This window comes from Eublepharis macularius, chromosome 1 (genome assembly GCF_028583425.1).
Source record: "Eublepharis macularius isolate TG4126 chromosome 1, MPM_Emac_v1.0, whole genome shotgun sequence".
In the NCBI taxonomy this organism is placed as follows: Eukaryota; Metazoa; Chordata; class Lepidosauria; order Squamata; family Eublepharidae; genus Eublepharis; species Eublepharis macularius.
The window spans coordinates 133,511,170-133,523,638 of NC_072790.1; the positions used below are offsets into that span (position 1 = coordinate 133,511,170).

Consider the following 12,469-nt stretch of genomic DNA (forward strand, 5'->3'; position numbering starts at 1 on the left):
TTATCTTTTGAATCAAATATTAAAATTGCTAAATTTGAACATTTCTATATTTTTGTAGTTTGGTATCAGTTATTTGATATTTAACTTCTTCCTTTCTCCCTCATTTAGGGATTCAAGACAGTGAGGCTGCTTTTAAGACAGTGTTTTATTCACCTAAAACTTGTAGTATGAAGATTTTTATGTATGATAATCTTCATTAGTGAATGATAATTCCTGTCTATATTGTAGATACAGTATTTTCAAGGATATTTTTGTTTAAATATGACTAATTTTGTCTGCATTTAATATGCAATAATGTGTATGATGATCATTATCTAAGAGTTCAGTGATTTCAGTGTTACGAAGTTTAACTCAGTACACACACACACTGCTATTCTGTTATGACTATGACTGTTCAATGCGAGACTTAAATTAACTTAGAAAGGTGTAACCGTGTTTAGGCTGCACCATGTTTCTATCCAAATGAAACAATTTATTTGCTTATTACAGATTTGTTTTTTCTATTTGCAAGTTTTATTTTACCTACTGCTCAGGTGACAAAAACCAAAGTGTATGTTCTCAGCCCAGGCTGTAACAAAGTTACTCTTTTCCAAGAAGGGATGCAACTGACAAACTACCTCAAGTTGATTAAGGGTAATTTGAAACACAAAAAAATGCTTAGCCCTTCATCCAAATGCCCCTCCAAGCTTCAGACCATTACTTAGGGAGAGTGCCATACCACTCAAAGAGACTAATAACCCCAAAATAAGTACTCTCTTCACAGATCTTTGACAATACATTGCACACTTTTAAAAGGATGTTTCTATAGTATGACTTATCAGTGAATTCTGAAATACTTCCTTTTAAAACCCATGACTTTGTGAGGTGGCATTGTTTTCATTTTTGTTCAGTTTGCATCGTGAACTATTTCTTTGCTGTGTATGTTACTGAAGTACAAAACTTGTGACCGAATTGTAATTTTGTATATCCTTCAAATGATCTCAAGGGTTGGATGATTTTCCATGTTATAGGTACCTGTAACGTTTTTCTACTGGACTTCTACTGCTACAAAGCATCCTCCCTTCTCATTTTAAAAGAAAATTTACAAGTCTTTAATATTAAATGTTTTAAAATTCTAAAATCCAGATTAAATATATTCTCCAGTGTTGTTTCACTGTTGCAATGTAGTCTTTTCAATGATACATGATTTAGTTGGAAACAAATTAGCACCTGTGCCTATCTAAGAAAAGCAATTTAATAAACAACATTAGTAAGATTTAATCAGAATTGTAAAATGAGACTTTGTACAAAAGATTCAGTGTGGATGAAGTATCTATAAGGGTGTGATAAATCAATTTCCTAACATGGTTTCCTCAAACTTTGAAAAGATTTAATTAAATAATAATATTTTAAAGTGCATTTTTCACTGTTTATATTTATATCACTGTTATATTTGTATTCTACCATTATAATTAAATTAGACAAAACCTAAATACTAGCATTCCTGCATGCCTGTAATTATGATTCTTTTACCTATGAATCAGATTTTTCCACATGTGTGCAGCTTTTGTGTTTAGAGCTTTTATAATATCACATAGAAATTTGAAATATTTTTAAGCACAATTTATAGCCAGCCTTTTTTTTTTTGCTTTTGACTGTAACAGGAATGCAATGGTGGTGAATGGGTGTTTCTTGGATTCTGTTAAAATAACACGGCAAAACATCTGCTTTGTGAGAGAAATAAACAGATTGAGTAAAACAAGGGCAGTAGCAGTCCTGTATAAAAGTCTGGACCTATATAAGCAAAGAGGTTTGTTTGCTTATTTTCGTTCGTATGCTTCCATTTTCTGAAGTCTCATGGAAGGTAGAAAAAAATAGATAAAATGAACATAGTATCTGAACAATGCTCGGACTTTGGTGAACCCGAGGGGAAAATTAAATTTGGGAAGGAGAGGGGAGCTAGATTGTGTTCCAACTACATGTTTGGATACCTGATTTCAATTAAATGTTTCTGTTGGGCTTATATTGAAAGTTCACCATGCAGACAGTTACAGCAGAGCTGGCACATTGTTTTATTGTTGCAGTGGTATAAAAGCCAATGGTATACACAAACCAGTTAATATTTAAATATAATAGAAGTCAGTTTAATTGCCATTTAAATCCTTTTGGACAGAAAAATGGTCCAGACCAAAGTACTTCAGTTTCATTTTTTTAAAAGGAAAATGTTAACTATTTTATAATTCACTTGGAAGACCAAATATGCAAAGTACTTTTATAAAAGTGCTGCCAAAATTGCTTGTGGGAAGTCCTATATTCAGTTGGAGAATACAGGCTCTGCAGGCTGTCTGGCAGAATGTGTAAATTTCCTCCAGCAAATATCACTTCTTGGTCATTGAGTTTAGAAAGTCTTTGGATGTTGCAGAGCAAGTTGTTAATTAGCACTCTAATAGTGCATGCTGAAGGAGTTTAGCATTCTTCTGCTCAGTAGAGTAGCTGGAGTTCATCTAAGAAATGTAGAAATTAGTCAGACATGCCTGCCTGGAAATGGTTGGAAGGTTAAAAAAACATTTAAGGGGCATCCTAATGTTGTTTCCATACAGCCCAAGTGATTTTTTTTGCTAGTTGCTATACACTATAGTTACTAAAATGTTGCGTAATGTACGTTAACAAAATGAGATGGGAAACAAGACAAATTTACTTTCTAAATTTAATACAGAAGGGCCCTGTTGTAGCCAAAGAACAGAATTCTAGTCTTCATATTTTTCTCTAAGTATTTCTGCTTGCGATTGCATATTGAACAACTAGTATCAAATAGTGATTTCAGTGAACCTGTTTCACTGTGTCTGTCTTCCTCAAGAGCATTAGTTTAATTACTTTTGAAGACAACAGGCACCAGACACAATCCTTAAGAAAACCTTTGGAATCGTACATATATTTCCATCCTGTCTTTTAAGACAACAAAACTGCTTGTCAGTAAAGCTGTGCTTTGTCTGTTTCTGCACAAAAGTCAATCTAAGCACTGACCCCCTGATCTATGAACAACTTCATTATACTCCACCCAGAAAGCCATGGTATAATTGACTTAAATTGACAGGGCTTCTCAATAAAGAAAGCTGAATAGTAGATTTGTAAATTAATTCACTGAGCAGAAAATGGGGAGTCACAACTCAGACTAAGACTGTTAGGAAATGCTTTTTAAAAAAACAAACAAAACTTTCAGTCTGAAAAACTACTTGATGAAGTCACTGCATTTGTTTTCACCCCCACCATCAGTTTTAAATAGCAGTGCCTTTCATACTGTCAGAATTCCATGCTGTGACACCCCTTCTCAAAAGTTATGACAGCAGTGTAATGACAGCTACTGCCTCTTGAGAATCAATCAGGCAATTAATTTTGTAAATGAAATGCTGATTATACAAAGCTTCACATGAGAGGCCCAGTGATTAAAATCAATTTAACAAATTGTTTCAGGTGGGACTTGATTAATAATTTGCCATAAATGCTGAGGATATATGACCAGCATACATTTTTCTTCTATGTTAATGTATAACTATATAAAGTAGATATATTTTGGTAAATGCTCTTCCTCAGTTCAAACACCAAGTCACAACTGTTGCTTCTTCTTTTATATTGAGTTGGATTTTAATAAGGTATTGTTCTGGCGTAACAACGGTTATTATTGTAGAATGGCACTTCCATTGGTGAAGGAGGAGGAGGAGGTGATGGCAGCCAAACCCCACCCCCACCTTGCCCCCTCACTGTTCTGGAAGATGTTTTGTCTCCCAGGAGCAGAATTTCAGGGGCTCCTTGGGCTGCTCATTCAGAGGAGGGAGTCTCATTCAGAGGCCTTCATTTTGGTTGTACTACTTAGGATCCAACTTGTTAAAATGCAGCTGGTTTTCTGTAGAATTTTCATGCTGATATAGTTGGACTTTATTGCCAAGCTCTGTTCAGTTTGAAAGCGAGTCTTGTCAGTATCACTGTCTGCCAAGGTCATGCTACTAAATGCCATTGTGCTTCCTGCTAAAAGCCTTGAGATGGGATAGTGCCTGTTGATACAATATGGGTACAATATTGGTTCCTAGGATTGGTAAATAGATTACCTAGTGATGTAAGAGAGTTCATTGTATTAATTCTCCATTTTGGAAAGTCTTATCCCTGTACATCTTAAAGTCTTCTGAATTTGGGCCCAGGTTTTTACAGGATTCACCCTGTGTACCCCCTACTAGCTGGCCTGCTTGCCAGAACATCCTTTTCAGTTAATGTTGAGGCTTGCAAGAATGTCTTTTTTGTCTTTAGTGCTGCCGCTGGTCACTCCCTTCCTCTTTTAAGGGAGTTTTTCCACCTTGAGGGGAGCAACTGGCAGAAAGTTTGCCTACCACTTGTTAGGCTCTGTACAAATATTATGAGTCTGGTCTTTTAACTTCATCTAGCCTTCAGGCGCCATCTTCTTCAGCTCCAGTACATACGCACCTTGAAATGGAGAACACTGCATTCAAGTCTGTATTTTAATATCCACAACTATCCTAAGTGGTCCTTGTATATGTCAGTGTGAGTAGAGCTACAGGGAAATCTAGTATTTTACAACCTTAGTAGACTCTTGTAAATTGAGACCAGCCTCTTTTGGATTTCATTAGACCAGGTGCAGTTTACGTTTTGTTGAGCCAAGGAGACACCTGACAAAGAATCCTAGAGGCTTTATCAGTTAGCCCTTAATGTATGCTTGAAAAATTTACAGTTCCTAATTCTGTTGTCTCAAAATGTTCTTACAGAATTGCAGCTTAAATTTGGAAATCAAAATGCTGAGTAAATAGCATGGATTGGAGAAGTTCTCTGTAGGCAGAGTGAGGCTCTTTAGGCATTCAAAAATGTATTGCTTGAAGACAGTTGATCCTTATGCAACAGCTATTCCCCCTTCCTTTGGAGTGCCATGGGGATAGAGTTGTTGCTGTTTTCTAAAAGTATTGAGGTAGGGAGGGAGGATATTGCTTTTTTATGAATACTTTTGTCCTTCTTTTGATCTCCCTCTTAATTGAACGTGACCTTGCCAGGGCAAACTTGCAAGTTACACCCAAAATGGAGGTCCTATGGACAACGAGCTCTGAAAGGTCTTCTGAGATGACTTTCATAAGTGCAGAGGCACTCCCTATGTGGGAAAAGTTGTTCCCTGTGGTACGTGGATCTTATGAACAATTGTGTGTGGCTGGTCCAATTTAATTTAGAAATGGGCACTTCTAGTTAAAAATAAAAAACAAGAGAGAGCTGGATTGTGAAGCCAAGAAAGAATTTAAAGCCTAGAAATTTAAAATGAGGCTGATACATGGCTTTGTGGTATAAGCCAGTTGCTACTCTGGAGAAAATAACTTTAAAGGCAACCATATTAAGTTGTATAGCAAACTTGTCTTAACTTGTAGGATTGTTTTGGCCATCAGTTGTGATAAATGTATGTAATTGAGTTTAAATGTTGTTTTAACCTTTGCTTGCACTTCCAGTGACACTATGAAGAGTCAACTTTTATGTAGTTCATTAAAAACAGATTTTGTTTCTTCTTTGTTTTGTCATGATGGGGTTATCCAGTAGGCAGCAAGAGGCTGATTGTAACACTTTAAAAACAATATTAGAATTAGAGGGGAAAGTGTTCTGGTAATGAAGGAAAACTTTTTTCAAAGTAAAAAAAAGTGATATTTTTAATATTGTTTTTTTTTTGTTTGGAGGGCAGCATTTTAGATTGAAGAAACAGGACAGAAGAAAGGGTTCAATTTCATATTTCTACAAACAAATGAATCAAATGATCCCAGAATAACAGCCCATTTAGTGCAATTATAACTATATATCACTTATAGAAACTACAGGATCAATAAAATGAGTCAACTTACCATGAGTGGCAGAGCAGAGCATCAGAGGCTTAACATATTACATATGGACAGGGGGAACTGAAGAAGAAAATACTGTTTTTCAAGAAAGTTGTCACCTGCTTTCAAAACCTTATAACTATATATAGTTTAGTTAAATGGATGTAGTATTTCCTCTGGACAGTAACTTTTCTTAGGATGTGTGCTGTAATAGAAAAGTTGCTGTCTATATTGAAAGGCCATTAAATATTAAATATGCATTATATTTATTTTAAGGTGCCCCTGGACTCAAAGTATTCCATAACAATGTTAGGCTCATCACTTAAAATTTTTGTATAATAATGGGCAAATATCACCATCTTGTAAAATATTTGCATGTATTAATTACCTACTACATTGTATATCACTCAGTTCATGGACAAAGGTTGAAGTAGCATTTGGAAAACTGAGGAAGAAAATGGAAAATTCACTTTATTTTTGTGTGGAAAATTAAACAACAATGAATGGATCTTAGTGCAATACAGCATTAGACAACCTTGGTAGTTTAAAAGTTGTAATTACATTTTTAAGTTCATTATCACTAGGAATTGCATGAGATATGTATGTTTTATTGATTTGCAAATGTGAAAAAAATAAAATCACTAATACAGATAATAATCCAATTTTAAAAATCATGATATAAATTTGCATGATTGGTTGTGCAGTTGAAATCAAAATCAAAGCTAAAATTCTATATCTATGTTCTATATCTGTTGAAATCGATGACAACCATGTTCATGGCATATGAAAGAATAAAAGGGACTCACCTTAAAACAATAAAATAATAAAATTAAAAAATATAAGCTGTCCAGTCACTTGGTGCAACTCTGTGAGGGACATGGAGGGCTTCTGTCTCCTCTCCCACAGCTGTTTCCTTGAGGGTGAACAGCTTCACCTCAGAACTGCACCAGCCCTCCATCCCTCACTGGGGAGAAAGGAGAAGTATAAATGAAGAAAAATAAAAATCTAGCGGGGAGGAACCAAGCATGCATATGGGTTGTTCCTATTGCTAAGTATGTATGCTTGAAGAGCCTCACCATTATAATGTTGACTAATCTTCTTCTGGATTGTGGTCATAATATATAAAGCCAGAGCTTACATTGCAATTTTTTATGTTGAAATTTAAAATCAGCTTTCAAAATATATCAACCATTAAGATTCTTCACACAGTATATTTAATATATTTTTTACTTTCCCATTGGTAGGGCAACCCAATGGATCCAATGGTAATGAAAAGACCTCAGTTGTATGCAGTGGGCAACAGCCCTCACACCCAGACACAACCAAGCAGTCCATATCCAGGACAGTCATATGGACCTCCAGGACCACAGCGCTATCCAATGAGCATGCAGACCCGGCCACCAGGTTCCATGGGAGGAATGCAGTATCCACAGCAACAGGTTTGTGAAGAAATTTTGTGTTTTGTTCCTTTATTCTGTTTCTTTTTTTCTTTTTTGGCTTGAATTCTCCTTAATAATAAGCAGGCCGCAAAAGGTGTGTCAAAACAAAAGTTTTTTCTTCATTGGAATATTTATGGTATTATCAGTTTTTCCCCTTGATTTATTCCCTTCATCAACATTCAAAGCATATTTTTAGGGATGGAGGGATACTGTTCGCCAAAATTACTTGGTTGGTCTGTTGCCTGCTCTATTTTTATTCTTCAGCTGTCATACTTGTGTCAAATAACTTTTTGTTGCTACTAATATTTTTCTTATCTGCAGTAAGTTTTTGGGTTGAATGGTGTAGATAAACTGAAGTGACAACAATATTGGTCAGTCTGAGAAAACATCCTATTTTTATAACAAAGCTGTTTTAAATGTTTTTCAAGATCTCTCTCTCTCTCTCTCTCTCTCTCTCTCTCTTTCTCTCTGCGCACACACACACACACGAACACGCGCGCACACAAACATATGAGAGCTTTTTTCTCTTGTCACAGAACATGTGGATTGAATGGCTCTCTTTTACTCTAGTTAGGTTTTCCTGCTGATGGAAACCTCTTCTCATGCCTATATCTCAGAGGGTTAATTATTTATATTCTCAGCATATATTAGCAAAGATGCAGTCATTGTTTTTGGAATGGGTGTAATAGATGATGGCTACCCAGAGACTATGCTTGTAAATCTCTGATCAGGCTTGTTATTGAAGCCTGTGTTCTTTTGCTAGCACAGAGGTTTATTGATAGTGAAACAAAAACAGTATTTTGTCTCTAGCGTGGTTAACTAGAATAATTTTCCTTTATTATTTGATGTTAAAAATGACAAAGATGAAAAATAATGATCTGCCATGCCAGTATATTGGTTACTGTGGTGTAGAGTATTCAACGTGGCTAATTATATTGCAGCTATATATGCACTGTTTTGCTGAAGTACAGTGTTTCATCTTCTGAAAACATGGACTACACGTGTTGAATAAATATAAGCATGTATTACCATATAGAAAATATTGACAGTAGTTGTGGAGCAAATTGGACTGTTCAGTATATGTTTAATGGTTCCCTGAATTGTGTCATGAAGCATAGTTGCTTGGAGAAGGGCAGCATCGTGGCATGCAACATATTTTGGTGAGCTGTAGTGTGGCTAATACAAATAACAGATTTTAAGTTCTGATACCTAACTCTTATTCTGAAGCAAAGAGGAATACACAGTCTCTGTTGCTTGATTTAACTGGAACCATTGTAAGTTTAACAGAGCATGATCTTTGTTTTTATAAAAGAATTTATTGTTTTAAGATTAGCATTGCATTTTTAGTTGTTAATTGGAGTATAATAGCCATCAGAAGGCAGTAATATGGCACAGTGATTGGCTTCTGGCCCTGTCTGTCTTTCTGCAGCACTGAATATAATTGACTGATAAATATTATGGTTATGACTACTAAAACTCTTTGAGACAGTAACAAGACGATAATTACAACACTGAATGTTTATTGAATGGACATCAACACCTACAAATGTTGGCTTTGGACAGCTTCTAGAATATCATGGTCTTAGTTTGTGAATAGTGATATATTGTGTATTATCGCCTTTTTTAAGGGATTTGGATTTGAAAATATGGGTTTGAAGATTGTTGTTATTATTACTATAATAATAATAATAATAATTCCTATTAATATTGTATCTGTTATGTGCTGAAGATGTAGTCAAAATGTGTAGATAATTTTATAAGCTGTGAATCACAATGCGGGGGGGGAATGAGAACACATAATATGAAGTGCACTAGTTGTAATTCAATTGACCATTTAGCAGAATGGCAGGAAAGACTGAGAATGAATGGAATGGAAGTTGAAAGTTTTCAGTCTGTCACATCTACCAAATCTTGATTAGAATGGTTGATATTGCATGGTATGCATATCCTTTGCAAATTACATACTGGCTCTTTATAAACATTTGGTTGAGTTATGGGGAAACCCACAAGGATTTATTCATGATTTAAAATGTACGTTTTAATTTGCAAGAATAATGAAATCATCACTATCAGTTTGATTGATGATAGAATAACTTCTGAAAGGACCAAAACCAACACCCCCCCCCCAGTATAAGTTGGAACTGTCTACCTGTTGAAATTTTGCTTTCTGATTTTGAACTTTTCCACTAAATGGCAGTACTATTACAAAGGCGGATGTTTGGGTTAAACTTCTGACTTCTGCCCAGGAGAGAAAAAGATTGAACTGGTTCTAATCTGTGAAAGATTCATGGAACTTTCAGTAATTGTGCTGTAGAGAGTATATTGCATTTATATCCTGCCTATCTGTCACCTTGGAACTGAAGGTGGCAGTGATAGGATTCCCCCCAAAACCCAGTCATACCCATATTGCCTAACATGCAGTATTATGTACCTTCTAACCTTGCCCCGAGGCACATTTTTTCCTTCCTGCATGACAAGTTGCACCTGCCAACATTCTGTAATTTAGACTGTAACTAGAAGTGAGTGCTGTTGACTAGAGTGTTAGAACACAGGTCTAATCCAGAGCTATTGAGATTGGAGGTGAAGTGAATGAATGGCAGGCAGAGAGGTGCAGAACTCTACCACTTGTTATATATATCGCACTGCACAGTCTCCTCTAACATTATTTATTATGACTGGCTTTGAGAGCAAATGCAAGCCCAGTCTGGAAAAAACATTAATGGGAGTGAAGTATTTTGAGGGGCAAAAACTTTTCAGTGGGGAACGGGTTCAGCACTCCTTTCTTGCCTGTGATTGTTTCTCCCCCACCCCCGCTCCCTTTTACTGGTGTGCAGCACAACTCACCTTCTAAAATGCCCTGCCATAAGGCCTTACATGGTACAGCCGTGATTGAGCGGGTGGCGGAGAAACAGCTGTAGAGTTTCCTGAGGGAGACCTCGGCCCTGGATCCCTTCCAGGCTGGCTTCCGCTTGGGTCATGGGACCGAGACACTGCTGGTCACCCTCACGGACAATTTTCTCAGACATTGAGGTGAAATGCCACTGCTGATTTTACTAGATCTTTTGGCAGCGTTCGATACGGTCGATTATGATCTTCTGACCCACTGCCTCGCTGATGTGGGAATTCAATGGACGGCATTACAGTGGCTTGTCTCTTTTCTCCACGGTTGGGGACAGAGGGTGGTGCTAGGGGAGAAGTTGTCATCCCGCTATCCACTAGTGTGTGGTGTGCCACTGGGGGCAATACTCTCCCTGCTATTGTTAAACATCTATTTGCACCCCCTCGCCCAACTGGTGCGAAGTTTCAGGCTTGGGTGTCATCAGTACGCTGATGACACCCAACTATGCCTGTTGATGGACGGCTGGCCTGGATTGGCCCCGGATGTCCTGGAGCATGCTTTTGAAGCCGTGGCTGGATGGTTGAGGCAGAGTCGGCTGAAGTTAAACCCCTCGAAGACGGAGATCCTGTACTTGAGTTGCGAGAATGTGGATTTGGGGCCCAGGCTTCCTACCAGGGTGGATTTGATTTAAATCAGATTGATTTAAATCACGATTTAAGTCACTAGTCAGTAAGACTAGATTTAAATCATAGTTTTCTACATAAAGACACATTCTTGCTGGTATAACCTTAATATACAACTGGATAAAGATTTCATTTTTAGAATAACAACTGTTCATATTAATTTTACAGTTATATAAAAATATTGATTTTTAATACTCTTAGAAGCACATTATAGATATTTATGAAATTATTGTGAGGCGAGTTATCTCGTTTCACTTTCATTTTTACTGCTTGCCCCTTTCTCCTCACACTTAGTTTCTTCTTGTGCAGATCTATTCCACTCCAAACAATCTTTTTCTATTCATTGAACTTTTTGAAAGTTAGCACTTAAGGGGTTGATTCTGTGTACATAGGTTTGTAGAACAATGGGATTAAGGTTTTTCTCAACTCTGTTCATTTTATAACATTTTTGCTTTGAAGAAGAGGCATGTGATCTCTGCAGACACAAATTCACAGTTTTGAGAACTGCAAAACCAAGCATCTGTGATAATATCTTGTAGCCAGAGAAACTGCCCAGTAATCTTACAGAAACCTCTGGAATAGCATGACACTGTGAATGGATTAATGGAATTTATTTACCCAAAAATGTAAACATATACAGCCTTATGCTACATAATTAAAAACTAATCCTTATTTCATGATGGAATGACCTTTGAATGATAATATATTTTCCTCAAAAAGCATTTTAAATAAAAAATGCGATTTAAATAAAAAAAATCCGATTTAAATTTTAAAAGTCCTATTTTTTGGATTTTTTAAAAAAAATCATTGATTTTTCTCCACCCTGCTTCCTACACTCGATAGGGCAGTGCTTACACCGGCACCGAGAGTTAGGAGCCTGGGGGTGATCCTGGATGCCTCCTTGAAAATGGAGGCCCAGGTCATGGCAGTTGCTAGGTGTTGTTCTTCCATCTCTGTCAGACCAGACAACTCGCCCCCTATCTTTTGACCTGCGACTTAACTACAGTGGTCCAGGCAATGGTCACCTCTAGGTTAGACTCCTGTAACACGTTCTACACAGAGCTTCCCTTGAACTTGATCTGGCGGTTACAACTGGTCCAAAATGCTGCGGCGCATGTCATCACCGGAGTGCCTTCTAATGCACACATTACACTGGTATTGCACCAGCTGCACTGGTTACCGGTGGAGTACCGAATCAGATTCAAGGTTTTGGTATTAACGTATAAAGCCCTGTGTGGACTAGGACCGGTGTATCTGCAGGACCACCTCTCCCTATATGAGCCCGGAGGATGCTTCGTTCCAGTGAAAAACAGCTAGTAGTGGTCCCTGGTCCCAGGGAGGCCCGCCTAGCGTTGATCAGAGCCATCCTGGCTCCAACCTGGTGGAACACTCTGTCTAAAGAGACCAGGGCCCAGCCGGATTAGTTATCCTTCTGCCAGGCCTGCAAGATGGAGCTGTTCCACCAGGCGTATGGTTGACACTGGTTGGGCATCCCCACTGGCTGACTAGAGGAAAACATACCCCCCTACCCACCCAGCCAGTTAAATACTTTGGAGATGCTTGGGTGGTGGTTATTGGAGAAGTCTGCTGCTGTGTGTTTTAAATATTTATGTGGTTTGATTAGTTTTAAAGTTATATGTATTTTAAATTACTATACCAATTGTAATCCACCCTGAG

General features: G+C 37.3%; 1 protein-coding gene across 1 annotated transcript in view; it reads left to right on the forward strand.

Moving 5' to 3' along the window:
- The window catches only part of ARID1B (AT-rich interaction domain 1B), a 599,087-nt gene that overhangs the window by 21,685 nt on the left and 564,933 nt on the right, over nt 1-12,469 (forward strand). Inside the window, exon 2 of the mRNA XM_054969949.1 lies at nt 7,076-7,270. Coding sequence (XP_054825924.1) covers nt 7,076-7,270 — 195 coding nt within the window. The remainder of the gene's footprint in view (nt 1-7,075; nt 7,271-12,469) is intronic.